Source organism: Centroberyx affinis, unplaced genomic scaffold, assembly GCF_046629955.1.
Source record: "Centroberyx affinis isolate AG114_WGS23_722 - 3 ecotype Tasmania unplaced genomic scaffold, CSIRO-AGI_Caff_v1 ptg001792l_1, whole genome shotgun sequence".
Taxonomy (NCBI): domain Eukaryota; kingdom Metazoa; phylum Chordata; class Actinopteri; order Beryciformes; family Berycidae; genus Centroberyx; species Centroberyx affinis.
Window position 1 is genome coordinate 54,089 of NW_027280182.1, and position 17,590 is coordinate 71,678.

Sequence of the window (17,590 nt, forward strand, 5' to 3'; positions counted from 1 at the left end):
AGTTCCCTTTATTTGTTTGAGGCGCTAAGCTGGAACGGGTAAATTACATATAAATACATCATCTTTATATCTTTGTACAAAATTGAACATTCATCAGACACAGCGAGGGTTAACGGTAGTGTGAGGGGAAGCTGCAGGGATGGATCTCAGTTGTTATAGGAACATGGGTTCTGTACGGGGTGAGATGTGTTTGGACTGGGTGAGGAGCATCATTCAGGGTTTATCAAGTGCAGCTCAGGCTGAGGTGTCGAACAGCCTCTCGATCATCTCTTCCACGTGCTCCGGGCGATACTTGTGGTACTTCTCGGGGTTCTTGGTGAATGAGATGTTGGCACATCTAGAGATTGAAATCATAAAAAAAAGAAACAAAGAAAAAAAAAAGTGTCAGTGTTAAAGCGAGTAATTTGATACTTATTGTATAGCAAGTATATTTATTTTATTTTACATATTTCTTTTTTTTGACCATATTATTTACAGGGTTCCAACATATTCCTTTTTTTTTTTTTTATTGCAAGACAGAAGACAGAACATTGACAGGACAACACGAATAAATACAAACAATAAATACAGGACAGAACAATTAATAAATGTCTAGCCAGAAAACAAGAGAGCAAAGTGACATTAGTTATCGAGTATTGTGTTGATCTGGTGTGTGTGTGTGTGTGTGTGTGTGTGTGTGTGTGTGTGTGTGTGTGTGTGTGTGTGTGTGTGTGTGTGTGTGTGTGTGTGCCTGCCTGCGTCCCACATTGTCAGACTGGGGAGAGGTCTATAAGGTGGATGGGAGATAACATATTCCTAACAAAATTTGCATACATTTAGTATGTGTAGTCAGTGTCTGTGTTAAAAAAATCTTAGGTTTTTGTTGAATAGCTGATAAAACTGCTACTCTGAACTTAAGCAAACTACTTATTTCCTCAACAATAACTATATCTACCAGTATCCATGTTTTTCATTTTAAATAGGTGAAAAATAAATGTTTTAATTTCTGAAACCTTTTGGATATGTGTCATTCTCCACAACGTTTCCAGACCGTGAAAAAACTATTTTCAAATTCCCATTCCTCATCCCTCTCACCTGTGTAGGAACGCCCTGTAAGCATCGGACACCACTTTCTTCTGGGCCTGGCGGATGAAGTCGCGCTGCTCCTTGTCTGGGATGGCCCACACCTTCTGGATCTTACACAGCTCCTCCAACCCGTCGTTGAAGCCCTGGGAGTCAGTCAGGAGAGTGACTGGTCAGTTCTGCTGTGTATTCGCTGATATTCAAGGTAAAATCTAGTGGATTTTTAGGACGAGGACTGATTTTGTTGTCTTGACAGGTGTTGGAATTTGTGCCACTGAAGTGATTTTGACCTTACCTTGAATTTGTCTTTGATCACTTGCCGCTCTTTGTCTTTCAGCTGGAGAAAGGCAAGACTTAAATTAGGATATTTATGCAAAGGACAGACAATTTATTCATACCAAAAGCCTAGACATAAGTCAAAGGAGAATACACCCCCTTCATTCTAACCTTGGTGCCAGGCTGGAAGACGGGCATGTTCCTGTCCGTCAGGTGCTCGGTGACCTTCAGCCAGCTAGAAAAGAATGCATTGTATCAGCTCACAGTACTTGGTGCACAATGCTGATGTCAACAATACTTGTGTTGTGCACGTTTATTGGTTCAACTTGATCAAATTTACCTGCGCTGGTACATTTGGATCTGCTGCTCTATAAGCTCTCTGTATGAACTCTCAGCCTTCTTCTGTGTCACTGTTACCAGCTGGATCAGGTCCGACCTGAGGACATTCACAGGTTGACGGATTAAAGACAATCAATAATAAAGTCAAGAGTCTATGTGCGGGACAAATACAGGTAAAAACACACTCCTCTTATCAGCATGATCACAAAGTGTGGCTGCCCTCTAATTAAGAACCTGTAGATTCGCCCTAACTGCCCAAATTAATTTCAGGTGTCAGGTATGGACACTGGCGGGAAATCCCATCTCGTTGAAGAATGAAAACTTGAGAGCGGAGTTAAAAACTCACAAAAACTTACAAAAAACTAGATCCGAGGAGTATGCAGTTTACTGACGTCACATGACATAATTTCAGGGTAATGAAGTCCTTCAATTTTTCAAAAAAGTGTTATCTGTTGCTGCCATTTTGGGCCGCCAAAGTGCAAAATTGCCTATAGTGCAGCTTTAATGCTACGGTATTTTGATAGAATGATCGGCAGCGATACTCAAAGGAGGTCACAGTGCAGCTTGCGTCGTGAATGTGTGTCTGTAAGGACTATTTGGTTTTATTTTTGGGGGGTAAAATCGGGATCGTTTGCGGATCCCAAAATAGCTCTCAAGGATTTAAAATACTGTCAAATAATAATTAGTACATTATAAATAACTTATTTTTCAGTTTTAACTGTGCACTTACTGTCCTTATAATGGTCAGTTTGCAGTAAAATGTCATATTGATGCATTCCTATCGTCAAGGTTGAAACCTAAGTGATCGCACTGTAATCTACACAATATGACACTGCCTGAAGGTCGCAGGTGAAAAGAGAGAGAAAATGCCCACTTCTCCAGGGACTTGAGGATGTAGTTGTAGTTGTTGTGCAGGAAGATGGCACTCAGAGCTGAATCCTCGTACACTTTGGATTTGCTAAGAAGATTTAGCTGCAAGTTCCCCAACACCTTGCCTGAAAGGACAAAGTCATCCATCAGTTGTCGCCACAAACCTTGGACATTTTACAAGACAGTTACAACTAGAGAAATGCTGTTCATCATTTCATATATACTTACATATATAGGTGCTGAGAAGCCTTTTGCTGAACTCTGAGCTGTAGCTGCTTGCTGACGAACTGGTCTCTGGAAAAATGAAGGTAGTGTTAGAATAAGGTGTAGCTAGTTTTATTCGATTCAGTAATCCTCAGTTCTTAAGTTTAGCTTATCTCATATGATCCTCCATTTATTTCCCCTTGGACAAAGAGTGAGAAAAAATACACATTCCCACTCTAACGCAAAATCCTCCTTTGACTAGAAATATTAATTAAAGTGGAACCGCTTAAGTTTCCATGGTAGCATCTGAAAGTACTTTCTTTCAACCTGCACTCCTGTGCTCCACATACAGTGCATATATAATAGATGAGTGTCTGATTATGAAGCAGGCTCCTCTCCTGTGTCATTCTGCATTCATTAGCAGCCATTACAGTTCTATGAATCATCTAAAGCAGATATTCACAACCAATAAATCACTCAGAATGCATGTCATCAACACTCAGGGGCCTACATGATCTTTTGCTTACCTCGGGGGTCTAAAGGTATATTGTAAGTGTCCCCCAGAACTAAGGGGCAGAGGCAAGGCAAAAGAGAAAGAGAAAGAGAAAGAGAGAGGCACAAGTGCAAAAGGTTAGAAAAGATTTGTTAGTGCAGAGTAAGCCAAGTAGCAAACAGTCGTCAGCCAGACAGCGAGGGGTCGAGGGTCAGACAATGAAAGTAAGGAGAGCGAAGCTGGGAGCATGAGGGGGCAGCAGGGAGGTATGGAGCCTCTCTAAATATGGATAATCATGTCATCATTCCAAATTTTAAGTACTGTTACTGGGACGGATGCACAGCCTAACCGCACATGCTGAATGAAAGCCTGTCATTGAGGCTCCCTCTGGAGGAAGGGAAAAGCAATTTTGAAGCTGGACGTGGCGAGCAGAAGGAGGAGCAGAGGTGAAGGAGGTGAATAATTCAACACATCGGAGAAAGTCACAGATACAGAATGAGGAAGAAATTAGGGAGCCTAACACGAGGAACCTAAGATAGAAACAAATTTACACTCTGGTGGACAATGAAGTGAATCCTGACTCTACAAGGTGTTGGTGATGGAGGAAAGGAATAAAGCGCTAAGACATATAGGTGGGTGTGGGAAAGTAATCCCACAGATGATAATGGTCTTTTAAAACAGACAGCGATCACATGGACCCCATGAACCAAAGGTGTTCCTCCTACATCAGTAATCTTCTGAAATGGACCTGGATTAACTATGCACAAATAAACAAAATACGCTGAATGAGTCCTATGTGAAAGTAAATAAGAGACCGATACTAATATTCAAGTTGCATGCATGTAATGTTAGTCAGTTTAGGACAGAGACAGCTGAAGTATCATTGCTGATATTAGCGTCTAGGGAACTGGTGCCTTAAGGGACTAGCAGGCATAGCAGGGGGTCAGTGCTAAATAGAGCAAACTCTGGCAATGTTGATGTGGCTCTACCTTGAGAGGCCAGCATGGCTCCAGCCGTCTCATGGAAGTCCAGCAGCTGCTGCAGGAACAGGATGGCCTGTGGGAGAGAGGCCGAGGTAACAATCACTTCACCTTATCTATTGAACCAAGATAGTCCACTCTGTACAATTAGCGGTTGCCCCGGAGTCCGCCTGGATCCCCAGAAAGGTGCAAACAGCAGAGTCCTTATGGGAGGGTGCTGAGCTTGTAGTGCAGTGTGTGCAAATAAATCTACCGCCATTACATGAGAGAAGAAGAGTGCATCAGCTTACATTGCTAGTCAGTTCGTGGACTGTTCCATCTTTAGGCATATTGTACTCCTTATCAGGATCATTCTGTGAAGACAAGAGAAAATTGATTAATTCACAGTAGGTGAACACTGCTGATAATTTACTGTGACCAGAATGTTGAATGTTACTGGAAGCACTGGGGTGAATAAAGGGGAAATAAATTAAGATTTGCTATGATGGAGACTCTTGCCTTGATACTGTCTGCAAATTCCTCCAGAGCTTTGGCTCCAATAGTTTCCATAGAGGTGATGAGCGTAGGCAGTTTGTTCTTGGTGCTTGCTGCTGTTCCCTGTAACCAAACCAGAATATTCAAAACAAAGATTTGTTTTATGCTGCATGTCCTGCCACTCCTATAGGAGATAATGCTGTGTACATGGTGAAGCTGTACTGATTCGTACTTGGAGTGTCGAGTCAAACTCAGACTTAGACATTTTCAGATGTCTAAGGATAGGGAAGATGGTGAGGACGGCGGAGTAGTCGTGGCGCATGATGGCCCTGCGAGCCGCTGACACGATGTTGTCTCCCTCCAGCATCAGGTTGTCCAGCGCCTCCTGTGGGCAGCAGATGACAGAGAAACATGTTGAGACCATGTTGCAGCAAAACAGAAGCCCAGGTTCCACGGATTTAGCAGTGATTTCTTGTTAACGTTCATTAAGTTTGCAGAGAATATACTGTCGTGACAAAATCTTTCTAGTGTGCATTTCTATGAATCTGTCTTTGTCAAAAAAAAAACTAGATGTAATTACACTTTTGTTGCATAAACTACAGGTATCAAAATATAATTTTAGTGTTTTCATCACCCTTTATGCAAGAATTAACAGTTTTTTTGCTGTCCTTCTTGTGCCTTGCACAGATAGAATAGGTTTAAGATAAATGGATAGTTTCTGATGTATTCTAAATAATTTTAGATCTGAAAATTACTTTAGACATCATTATGTTAAAATAGCAAAAACCTATCCTTGCCTTATCCCTGGAGACAGTCTTCTCTGCACACTGTCATTATAACAGATCACTTCTGCAATATGCCTTAATGTACTAGGCACACAGACCCATCTGCTTTCCTCGCTGAAAACTCAGGATCATATGGTCAAAAAGCGATTTGGAAAAACAAGGTGCCAATGTGATTGCTCCCACGTACTGTGATATGCTGCTACCACAACACTTGGGCAACAATATAGCAAAACTGCAATTCTTAATGATTTTTGATACAAGGTTTAGTGGTTTGATACTGCAAAATTCTGTCCCTTTATTTCTATGCCTGACCTGAATAAGGGAGTCAAAGGTCTTCTTCTGGTGATGCTCGGGGATGATCTCTGTCAGGAGGGCGTACTCGCTCTGGGCCAGCTTGACAAAGGCACTGATACAGTGGATGTAGGAGTCGATCTCGATGTCGAGGACATCATCCTTCCCTGAGAGGCACACGGTAAAAGATCAAGTGAGCGGGCAAATCAACCAAGGCTCTGGTCCTGTGACTTGTTGCTAAAAAGCCGTTATTGAGTACGTGTATGCACTTTGATGAAGGTGTTAAACTGTGTGTTTATGCTGCTGGCTATGACTAGTGTTTGTAAGGACAAAGAAAATGAGGTGTGTTAAAGCTGCACTAGGCAAGAGTTTTATGTAAAAATACACCTGTCTTATCAGCCTAAATCACAAAGACGCTCCTCCTTATTGAGATGCTGTAGATTTGCCCTATTTGCCAAAATGAAAATTCTGGTGTCAGGTATAGACGAATGACAAATCAAAACTTAAAAGCAAAATACAAAAGTGTAAAAAAATATGAGCATGCTGTGTGCAGTTTACTGACGTCACATTAGATGATTTGCTGAAGTACAAATTTTTCAAACTACTTCTTACTGCCTAAGTTGCCTAATGCAGCTTTAAGTGTCAGTCACTTGCCATCACGACATTTGACTGGGATTTAAATAAAATGGGGAGACAAGTCGATGAATTTCCATCACAATCTCGAAACATCACAAAAGAAACACGTTCACCACTGGACCAAGCCATTGCTTTTGACTTATAGGCCATCTGAGCAGCAATGTATGAGTCCCCCTTCACCATTTTGCAACAAATGTCCCAGAGCAAAACGGCTGTTAGCACCCATCCATTGAACAACATTCTACGCACACAGTGCTACTGTTGTTCTATGCAAATTGCTCAGTGGGTGTGTGCTGAGACAGGAATTGCTCTTAAATCCATGAAGAGAGTTGTTTTGTTTTTTTTAATGTTTTTGATGCTGTTCCTTCTCATTCCCTCATGTTCCCCTCACTCACCTGCTGCGGCCCCGTGCTTCTCGGTCAGGGCGTCAGAGTGGTGTTTGACCCGCAGGTCGTGATCGTAACCTGATGGGTGGGGTGGGGTAGGGTAGCAGGGAAACAGAACTAGTCACACCACCGGGGGTCGTGACTAGGCTGAGGGCCAAACCTGGGACTCGCCGTGACATTTACACCGACCACCAAGCACCCAGCGGGAGGGGGGGGGGGGGGCAGGGGACACCCACCACAGTGGGGGGGGACTTGGGCTGAAAGTGCCCACAGAGGTTTGTGCGTGTGACTCATATCTATGTTAGTCAGTGTGTGTTATACTACATGAAAGGAACCAGCTTTATGAAAGATGAAGAGCCAGATGTGACACCAGCTTTAGACACATTGCAGCTTGGAGGAAAATCCCACCCTTGGATACTTTTATACTGTTATATATCATCAATCTGTGATGTTCAATGCATTCCAAGAGTTATTTTGTGATGAAGTGTTGTAATTTACCATTTGTTGTAACCAGTTTCCCTCAGCCTGCCTCATCTACTTCTACTTCACTCTGTGGTTTCCTAGAATGACTTTCAACAACCCCCAGAGAACAGGCATGAACTTGATCCATTTAGCTGTGGATTGTACATGACTGGAGTAAAGCTAGCTTGATATTGGATATTCTGTATTTTCTCAAATATTCAAACCATCAATATGGTTTTACTTAGTTACAAGTTATTGACGATGAAAAAACAATATCCACCAAATATCCAATATCAAGCTAACTTTAATCCAGGTTTTACGTGCAGGTGGAGAGAGTGATAGCGATAGTGATAACTGTGCAAGAAAAAGTTGGAGTCTCACTCCTTATGCAAAACACAACATGTCTTGAGGCAGTGTTGCATTCTGGTCTATTAAGGCTACTCCGTTGGTGGAGAAATTGGTATCTCTTCCATTTGTATGATGGATTTCTCCCTGTTAAACGGCTAGAAAGTCTAGAAAGAAGCCAATGTTATTTGATTCTGAAGAGTTGGCACTGTTTACCGTTGGATTTTTATCTCCTCTCAAACTCCACTATAGCTGTGCTGCAAATATCTCGACGTGACGTCACGTCATCTACGTTTCACTAACGTTTTGCTCAATTATCCACGGAAATAAGACAAAATACACCAAACTACAAAATCTACCCAGGAATGCAAGGTACATCACCAATATCTGTTTTTAACAGTGTTAAAGTGTTTTAGGGTGGAGTTTTTCCTTTAAATAGCCTAGCCTAGCTTAGCTTAGCTCTGTAAATTGAGCTAGCTGGCAAATCTAACAGTAGGCATTCTACTGCTTTTCAGAAACATAAGATAAAAAAAAAAGCATTTCAAGTGTTATTTTAGGTCAAAATTCTTTATCTGCAACATCTAAAAGCTGGTGTGACTCTGAAATGGTTTGTGTGCCTGTTGTTCTGAAGGAAAACAACAGGGGAGCACAATACAAGTAACACCGGTACACTGGCAGCGAGGAGGGAGAAAGACACCGAAGAGAAGACCGAGGTGCGTTTACCTTCCAAAGGAGTGAGGTTAGAGCCCCCCTTTTTCCCATCCAGCCCATGCTGTGAGTACTGTTTCAGAAGGTTCTGAGCCTTGCGAATGGTCCCTGGTCCCATACACACACAGAGACAAAGTCCAGGGGCAGGGAGGTCCAGACAGCCAAGAAAACAGAGGAAGGAGGTGGAAGAGGGGGAAAAGAAGAAGAGGAAGAAGAGGGGAGAGCTAGGAAGTGAGTGATGAAACACCGACACCACATCCCTCCACCACCGAAACAGCCAGGAGAGGTGTGTGTGTGTGGGGTGGGGAACCACAGCCTAGCACCACAGCTACACAACAGAGAGAGAGCAACTACAGCACAGCTACATCAGAAAAAACAAACTAGGGCCCATGTGCCGAAACACACGATACCCGGTAATGTAAAGGCAGAATAAACAGGTTAGGTCAGTTATAAACACAAAACAGCCATCATAATTAATAACAGTCATATCCAGCATTATTATTATTACCATACAATTTGTTACATGGTTTAGGGGTGCAAAATCTACAGTATATATAAGTCTCAGGGACCACAAGTTAAACAAGACAATATTTTGACGTTTGTTAGTGAGTTAGTAAGCATGTGGCACATTTAATATAAATTACTAATTATTAGAGCAGCTTATAGCTAGGTCTACTAATTTTGAAATGTACAACTGCCCTCACTCTGAACCGCCTCACTTTACAATGGCAGAATATCTCTTCTTTTTGCTAGGACTGGCTGAGTAATAAGTAGTTTGTCAGCGAATGCGTTGTTATGGCATTTTAGCACAAACAATAGCAAGACCGTGCTGTGAGAGCATGTTGACTTAATTCAAGTTCAAGCAGCGCTATCCAAAAAAATAAAAAATAAAAGCCTGCTTTACCAACAGATTTGCGCCAGAGGAACCAGACTATTAGCTACTTATACACCACAAACTCAATACTACACCCACTTTTGGCACAAAGCAAACAACACACACATCAAGCCTGCAAGACTAATTAACACAAATAAAGACACTGTGATAGCTTGACTCATCTATACTGGAAATAACCTAGTGTATCCCTCCACAGATGGAAGCTACTTCTACTCTCTGCATCTGTTAATACGCTCCTACTGCTCATACGGAACATCGCTAAAAAACACACATGCTGTCACTTATGGCGCCCTTATTTGCTGTGAAATGTGGCGTCCGGTTGACGGAAGCAAGCGATGGCACGAGGCACACACACTAAAGCTTTCTGTTTACCTGGGATGTAGACTGTCATCACAACATAAGGATTATGAAAGAGGAAAGGATGAAAGGTTAGTTTGAGTCGTAAGATTGTAATTCACAGGGGTAAACAGACGGGTGGTAGTGCACAATGGTTCAGTGATTAGACTAATTATAGAGGAGTCCCTATAGTGGAACATGCACTCAAGTGATTGCGGAGGATACTTGAAACTGAATAATGTGGCAGGATGGTCGCCTAATCAAAACGAATCTGAATGTTGCGGCGAAATAGATGTTTGTGCGTCGAATGGGTGCTGCTATCATGTAATAATCATCGATATTCAGAATCATGCTTATTTGTTAGATTCATCTGTAAAAGAGGGAAACGTAATCAACGACTGGAGTGAAAATGATAATGAGTTGTGTTTGCGGCGGTGTGGCGGTGTGGCTGTACGCCTGCTGTGGCGGCGCTGACCTGGTCGCTTGGGAGCCTTTTTGGTGGGCGTGTCCTTGCGCTTGGTTTGGACGGCGGGCGAGTAGAGGATCCCAGAGGAGGCGCTGTTCTTGCGGAAGTGATCCTTCAGGCCTTTGATGGAGCGGTCCAGCTGGCTGGACCTGATCTGGTAGTACACGTTCATGAAGTCTGCAGGGCGGAGATGAGGAGGATGTTTAGTTATTACAACCACAACCAGACCGGATAATCGGCTGGGGTGGAAATCATTAATAAGCTTGATACGATATCGTTCCAACGACTTGGGCCACAATGCAATAACATTCTTAAGGTTTTCTGATACAGTCAATATATAAGGCAATATAGTGTCATTTATTATTAGGCTTATATTTCACCTGATTGCAGTAAAGAGCTGAAACAATGTCCCTTGTAAAATATGAAATAAAAAGTCATGAACATACAAGGTCTAAAATAAATAAAAAAAATAAAAAAATAATAATAAATAATAAAATAACAATACTGTAATGAAAGGGATATCATTTTTCATTGTTATTTTCTAAAAGTCTGAGTCTAGGTTTCAACAAATCAACGCAATATCATAGCAGAAAGCGTTGTGATATTTATACTTTTAATCTTGTAAGAGATAATCTACCTGTTCTGAAACACTGTATCTCAAGTCATTCATAATCGCCTCAATAAAAAGGAGATGGAGCAGAAATACAAGTCATTTTTCTATGAAACACGCCGCACAGTCACAGCACAGAGGACGGCGGGGGCTTCACAGGGGAAGAATGACAAAAATGGATGCGAGTCGGCCCTCTGGAGTTCTCGCCTCTGCCCACTTGTCTCTCTACTGATTCATCCTCGCCACGGGCGCTCGCTGCCTCGGTCTGGCTGATAATGAGACACCCTGGACCTGGACTGACATCTCCTGCTGTCATTTATTCATCTACACTCACCACCAGTTTTCTTGTCTCGGCGGTTGGTCAAGTGTGGACAAGAGCTATAGAAAAAAAAAACTAATAACCTTTCAAAATAGAACCTGGGCGCACAAGGCAGCTATTAATGCAGGCACTGGGATCCAGAGTTTACAGAATATGCTCCACAAAAGTCAAGCCAAAGTCCTGTTAATTGCCATTTTTTATGATGCACTCTATTTTCAGTCTAATTACAGAAAACAAGACTTTTTTGATGTCGTGTTTTTTCTGTCTCTTGGAAAAACAGACTGCATAACCAGCTGCCATAAGAAAACAAACTTGACCCCCTGAACATTTTAAATCCTCTCTCTCTGTTTGTAATCTGGAGTACGGGAAATCTAAAAGAGGAAAGGGAAAAAGGAAGGAAACCTAGAGAAGGAATGGCCCAAAGAGCGCAGCACAGGTGGAGGGGGGGGTGTGAGGAACTGTAAGACTAACTGACCCTGGTTGCGTCCGTATTCCACCAGCCAGCCGGAGATGCAGATTATGTCCTGGAGCACGGCTTCGGGCAGGTGTTCGAGCATCACCTCCTCCTGCACCTCCAGCTCCTCGTCCATGCTGATGGCATCCAGGATCAGGATGGGAGGGACCGGCTTACTGTAGCGAGTCAGCAGGCTGCGGAACTCGGCCTCCAGCAGCTCCTTCCCCTTCTCAAAGCGCGCTTTCTGTAGTAGAAGAAGAATAGCGACAGCGACGTTGGCTGTTTTCCTAGAAATTGTTGTTTTTATACCCTACACACACACACAGTAACACCTACACCACCTGCAACACACACAGCTGGCTGCACATTATATTTGCAATGCAGGAATTAGAGGAAAATCCACTTTAAAAAATGACTTCCATAGCTAAATTAACTGTTTAATATTAGGTATACATACTGTATATGCATGGCCTTAGAGGGAAAGATGAATACTGTACCACTGTGTTGAGTTCTGGACTGTCAGGATTGTTGTCCTGGAAGTATTCCACAGCTTTCTGGATCTTAGCAATACAGGCAAGATACTCATCCAGTCTCCCTGTCGGTCTGGAACAGAGAATTCTTATTAGACTACAACCGACTTACTCATCCCCTCAGAATCCATCCCCCTCTCCTAAAAACAACAGGAGGTGGAGATCGGCGTCATTGCGTTGAGTCCCACAGAGCGACCCGACGACGCGGCCGAGGTCTCACCCCTCTCTGATGATCCTGTCGGTGTCCTTGGCCACGTGGTAGTAGCTGATGACGTGATCCATGCAGGACAGGGTTTTGTCCACGTTCTCCTGCAGCCGCTGCAGGTTCTCCGTCTGTTTGTGGACCGGGATGATGGAGTTCTCCAGCTGCATCAGGCGGCTCTCAAACGAAGACAGGATCGAGACCTTTCAGGATAAGAAGAATGTCCATACAGGTCAAGAAAGAGAAACCACCTTGTAATATCCATCTTACAATTCATATTGCAAAGCAAATCTATTTGTGCATGTACACTGGAAACCTATTTTCTTCTTCTTTTTGCACTGTGGGCAACATGTATCTGCAAGTATATCCAGAATATATTTTGGCCACTCAAGTGTTTATTTTGAATGAATGTCATCTACATGTACAAATATATTTTTGAATAATTTAAAACATATTTCTAAACATACTTGAAAAAAGGACGCTAAGACACTCTTCTTATGTGTGCTTATGTGTGCTCAGGCTGCCTTTTAAGTATTATTTTACCCTCAACTCCTATGTGGAGCTTTTATTTGTAAACAGACTAATGGTTTGGAGAATCCCCTTTAATAATACATATCTCTACACATATTCTGAACGATATGTGATGTGTTGGCCTAGTTTTTGCAGCATGGGAATGTACAAACAGAGAATCATTCTCCATCTGTGTCTTGGTCAGTGTGTTGCATGTTTATGCGAACATGAGATCAGATTTTTATTGTGTTTTGTTCATCATACCATTCCCTTAGTCAGCTGATCACTCTTCTCCAGATTCTCCCTGATGAATGACAATGTCTCCTGTTCCTGTAAACACATTGAAAACAGGCAATGACACACTACACCCAGGCAGTGAAAAAGAAGTGAATAATTATGAAAACATGCAAGACCACTGCTAAATAGATGCTGTGCAAGTTACTGTAACTGGTAATTGAGTATTGTTTTGCCATAAAGCACCGCTGTGCTGCTCCCTCCCAGCCATGTCCGACCTGCTTCAGTTTCTCCTCTATCTCCCTCTTCCTGGCGGACGCGTCCTCTGTAGGGATCATCTTGGGCAATCGTTGAAGCAAATCCCATTAAAGGACGGCCACCAGTGTTGTAAAATAGATTTATTTCACCTCTCTAGTCCACAAAATGACAACAACGACCTCCCAAATCTGCTGTTGTGGTTAGCTGAAGGCACCAACGTCAAGCACACCAGATTATAAAAAAACACATTTCCGGTAAGCATTTTCAAAATAAAAACCATATCGTCGAACTTGTTGCAACGTTTTTTATAATCATTTGCAACAAAGCGGAAATAAAGAATGAATTTAGAGAAGACTCTGCAGTAAGTAAAATTAACTTGTTTATTTCCCCCCAAAACTAATTTCCGTATAGCCATATAAGCTTATGCAAGATGCCATATAAGGCTGTCAAACTTAAACAAAGACTCTAGCAAAAAAACGTATTCACTTGGTGCCTACTATCTTGTAAACATAAATTTTAAGCGAAACCAGTGGTATAATTGGGAATTGGGTCTTATTCTGGCAGACTTGAAATTATTCTGCCATTATTCGGTGATTAAGCTTTCCTTTTGAACTATATGACAATCCATTTGATGGCTGTAGTTTAATTCCAAATTTAATGTAGTGATTCTGCTGACTATTTGAAGCTGTTTGTTGTTGCCTCAAAATGTAATTGCTCGTTATTGAGCAAAAATGATGTGTTACGGTTTATTTTGAAGGCACAATCGCCCGCCTTCCGGTACATTTCTAACTGTCTGTCGCTAGCTTGACGAGCTGGATAAAGGCGAGGCTTTCTCTTCCGCATCCGTCTTGTGACCACTGAGCTCCAATATAATACTTACATGGCTCGGAACAAAAAAGACGCCATGTTTGTTGTGGCAAATAAACCTTTCCGTTGCAATACTGTCATCTGTGCACTCGTTGTAATGTTGCTACTTTGTAAACGCGGCTAAAACACCCTGCGAGATCTCCAATATCAGGAGAACATCACAAAAACAAGTGATAGTTTATGCATGACCCTGATCTGAACATACCACTAGGTGTCACTGCAGTCTACTGTGGAGCAAAAGGAAAGCTGTGTATACAAAGTCAACGTGCATTTCAACAGAGAATGGAGAATATCAGAATGGTTTTAAATAAAGACTGGCACACTGTTCGGAAAAATGTTACAAATGTATTTGCACAAAAAAGATGTTCCACATAGTTTCTTTACATAAATATTTACAAATGCATTGAATACTTTACACTGTTTTACAACCCTGTTTTACAACCCTCTATATTATACAAACAAAAAAGTTGGTACAATATCTTTCAGAATCGGCATTAACCACTGTATCAAGAGTAATGTTAATAGGCAATGTAAAACAACAGACAAAAAATAAAGATAGCTCAGGGGGTTTGTGAGACTACGTAGCACATGAGAAGCCCATCTGGAGAATACCCATCTCTCTCTTGACATGTATCACCCTGGGCAGCAGGGTGGCAGAGTGAGAGGAGAGACCGTCATTAAAACCCTATCACTGCTGCTATAGTATCCTTGACCAAGACACTGAATCCCTACCAGTTCACTGTTCCACAGCCGACCCTGACCTCTGACCTCCCTGTAGGCTGAGGGGGCAAAAAGATCATTTCTCTATGGGGAATGATAAATTGCATTACATTAAAAACAACAGAAATTGAAAATCTTGTGTATTCACTTGAAGTTGAAAAAGGTTTCGTCCTATGTATCAATCTGCTAAAAAAAGAATAGATACTATAGCATTAAGAATAATGCAAACATGTTCAAATCGAAGAGCTGCACTCTACGATTCTTCTTCTTTTGACAGCGCCTGTGAAAAAACCCCCAGAAAAAAACACATGAAATTCATACGCCTTTTTGAAACACTGACGAATGAATTGAAAATGGAACTCTAGTCAATGATGCCACTGTTGGGATTGTTTAACTCAAAATTCAAGTCACCTGTTTGAGGAACTGTCTTCCAAAATAATTAGTAGCCATATTCTTTAAGCTGGTCTTGCTTCCCACTCTACAGCGCACGTATCCATACAGGTTGGCCCCTTGTAACACCACTCCCATGATCACCACAGCCTGTGTGTGGAAGACGATGGTTAGAGTTGGACATGTATGGTTTGACAACGAGGAAACCTTTCTAATGTTGAAGACTTACCAGCCACTTAATCCTGAACGAAAAGAGGGTGCTGAAGGCAAAGACAACCCAGAGGATGGGACACACGATCAGTCCGAGCCAGAAGATACGTGACTCCGAATCTGTTGCCTGTTGCTTCCCAGCCCCCTGTGGAAAACAGAGGATATTCTCACACACACTCAGGACATCTGCAAATACCATCAGGCCTGCCAACAGTACTGCATTTATCAATCCAAAATGGTACAAGAGGTCAAAAACATCATGTAAGGTTAAAGGCTTGCTTGTAGGACTACGCAATTACTGTAATAATGTTAATCAAAAGCATACACAGCAACATGACGCACACATCGGAGCAGCTTGATTAAGGCAAATCTACCTTACCTTTCTAGACTCAAACACCCAGTGGCTCTTTCCATCATCATCCACCTGGTTCCACCACCTGAGACCCACCATCAACCTGCCTGTGATGTTCTGTAAATGCAGATTTCACATGTAAATACACTATATATTATTATAACATTATCATTACATTACACAATAGAGATTCTTTGCAGAATGAAGATAATTTATCATGAAGAAGTGGAAAGTGGCCCACCTTTACAGTCCAGAAGTCGCATGATAGCAGAAGGATTATTGTAACCATGCAGGCGATGAAACTGCTACTCAAAAACTCACAGAGCAGATACACAAGGATGGCACTAACTCTGAAGAAGAGGTGAAAGAAGGATGCCACTGGATGCCTGGTAATACAGATTTTAAACAGCATTAATGCAGTGTTCAGCATGTTTATGTCAATAAGGCATGATAGACCTATGATGAGTACATCTGCAATTAATACTGTATTGTGTTGTCAGTCAATAGTCTGTCAGCTGCTCAGTATTGCGTTCGAGTCAACTGAGTCAGCTGTGAGTGAACTTACTTGATGTTCGTCTTCTTGGACTTTCTCCCAGCATCCTCCTCTGCGTCAAACAGGGACACATCATCATCATTGGCATCCTATGGGATCAATAAGGAAGAGGCTTTTTAAACCCTTGGAGGTTTGGTGTACAAACCAATTTGGCCTTTACACAAAAGCTTCATCTTTGTCCACATATGGACTGGCCCTGGAACACCTGAGGACAGATACATTTTACCTCTCCTTGTAGCTCCAAAAGCATTTTTTTAATCCATATAAACTTATATACTTTTGTAATACTATAGTACTAATACTTTACTTTGAAACTGAGAGCACTACTGAACAAAGTTAACTTAAGCATTAAATGAGTCCACAAGCGTCCTGTTTATTGTTAATGGAGCATCTCCAGTCTGTATTCAATATAACACGAAATTAATAACTTGCTTCTGTGGCTTCTAACTTCAAGAGACAGCCCTAAGTGATATGCAAACATGTGCTCGCTCAGACGGAGCAGCCTGATAAACAGGGTGATACTGGGTTTGCCAAACAATGAGTGCTGTCATCGATTTAACTTGCTGATGTAAGATACTGTCTGGACAGTCAGGCAGCGTAGCTAGCTGACGTTGTAACACTGGACATGCTACCTAGCTGGCTAGGTTTGACAGCACGTCGACAACCCAAAATATATTTACTCTAGTAGTAGACGTATCTGATGAAAACCCTAATGTTATATGGTTTTGATACTATAAACTAGTTAACTTAAATGAAGCCAAGTTAACTTAACGTTAGCTATACAAATATGTAAACATTAAGCCTAGCATGCTAACTAGTTAGCAACATTAACACGACAGATGCTCCCCTTGGCTCGGGAAATATTTTGTATTTTCGAGATTATTTTGCAACTGTTCTTACAATAAAAGTGGTGCTAAATTAAATGTTTCATATATTCTACATATTAGACAAGAATAAGAGTGAAATTTGCCACTTACTAGTCTCATCATGGTGAAATCTGAGCAGCTACTTCCTGGTTACATGTCACTGACTGGGTGGACAAAAGGTGGCCAAGACGCGCCTGTCTGAAATACCTCCCAAATAGTCTGGAAAAGCAGTTATGTGAGTTTGTTGCTTTTTGCTGTATAAATATGCGGGGGAGGGAACAAGCTGTCAGCCTTTGATTGTGACTGTGTGTGTGTATATTTGTTTACATGTAGTACATATAGTCTATCTCAATGTATCTTGTTGGCATTTCAGCTGTAGGGTGAACTCTGCACTCTGACTCTCTGAGTCCTTTATTTCATTATTTCATACTTTATTCAATAACTGACTGATAGAACTCTAATCTTCCTACTACCGTTACCGTATTTATGTGGTAAGCTCAGCAGCGT

At 41.8% G+C, this 17,590-nt stretch overlaps 2 protein-coding genes across 12 annotated transcripts; both read right to left on the reverse strand.

The window, feature by feature from the left end:
- Positions 1-13,341, reverse strand: exoc7 (exocyst complex component 7). 11 transcript variants are annotated; one of them, XM_071529465.1, is made up of 22 exons: positions 13,146-13,341; positions 12,898-12,963; positions 12,142-12,326; positions 11,889-11,994; positions 11,413-11,635; positions 10,018-10,185; positions 9,579-9,590; positions 8,327-8,419; positions 6,806-6,874; positions 5,796-5,941; positions 4,931-5,083; positions 4,723-4,821; positions 4,515-4,577; positions 4,234-4,300; positions 3,279-3,317; positions 2,776-2,841; positions 2,552-2,672; positions 1,679-1,774; positions 1,510-1,573; positions 1,358-1,399; positions 1,075-1,208; positions 1-337 (listed from the first exon to the last, which is right to left on the reverse strand). In XM_071529465.1, the coding sequence occupies exons 1-22, from the start codon at positions 13,203-13,205 to the stop codon at positions 235-237; spliced, it is 2,175 nt and encodes a 724-aa protein (XP_071385566.1). In that variant the 5' UTR covers positions 13,206-13,341; the 3' UTR covers positions 1-234. The 11 variants fall into 11 exon arrangements, with proteins under 11 accessions (XP_071385566.1, XP_071385568.1, XP_071385570.1 ...); XM_071529467.1 differs by lacking the exon at positions 9,579-9,590; XM_071529469.1 differs by lacking the exon at positions 6,806-6,874.
- A 982-nt stretch (positions 13,342-14,323) lies between these two features.
- On the reverse strand, positions 14,324-17,266 carry tvp23b (trans-golgi network vesicle protein 23 homolog B (S. cerevisiae)). The gene is made up of 7 exons (XM_071529478.1): positions 17,195-17,266; positions 16,230-16,306; positions 15,906-16,050; positions 15,692-15,781; positions 15,332-15,457; positions 15,124-15,252; positions 14,324-14,992 (listed from the first exon to the last, which is right to left on the reverse strand). The coding sequence occupies exons 1-7, from the start codon at positions 17,204-17,206 to the stop codon at positions 14,966-14,968; spliced, it is 606 nt and encodes a 201-aa protein (XP_071385579.1). The 5' UTR covers positions 17,207-17,266; the 3' UTR covers positions 14,324-14,965.
- Between the last annotated feature and the right edge of the window lie 324 nt (positions 17,267-17,590).

What these genes read in the sequence shown, in the direction of transcription:
- exoc7 (XM_071529465.1), bottom strand. Translation starts at nt 13,205, where the DNA reads ATGATCCCTACAGAGGACGCGTCCGCCAGGAAGAGGGAGATAGAGGAG. An exon ending in GCTTCTCAGCACCTATATAT is followed by an intron (nt 2,673 to 2,775) that starts GTAAGTATATAT and finishes TTGTCCTTTCAG; the next exon opens with GCAAGGTGTTGGGGAACTTG. An exon ending in TGATCAAAGACAAATTCAAG is followed by an intron (nt 1,209 to 1,357) that starts GTAAGGTCAAAA and finishes ACTGACTCCCAG; the next exon opens with GGCTTCAACGACGGGTTGGA.
- tvp23b (XM_071529478.1), bottom strand. An exon ending in TCCAAGAAGACGAACATCAA is followed by an intron (nt 16,051 to 16,229) that starts GTAAGTTCACTC and finishes CTGTATTACCAG; the next exon opens with GCATCCAGTGGCATCCTTCT. An exon ending in GGGTGTTTGAGTCTAGAAAG is followed by an intron (nt 15,458 to 15,691) that starts GTAAGGTAGATT and finishes TGTTTTCCACAG; the next exon opens with GGGGCTGGGAAGCAACAGGC.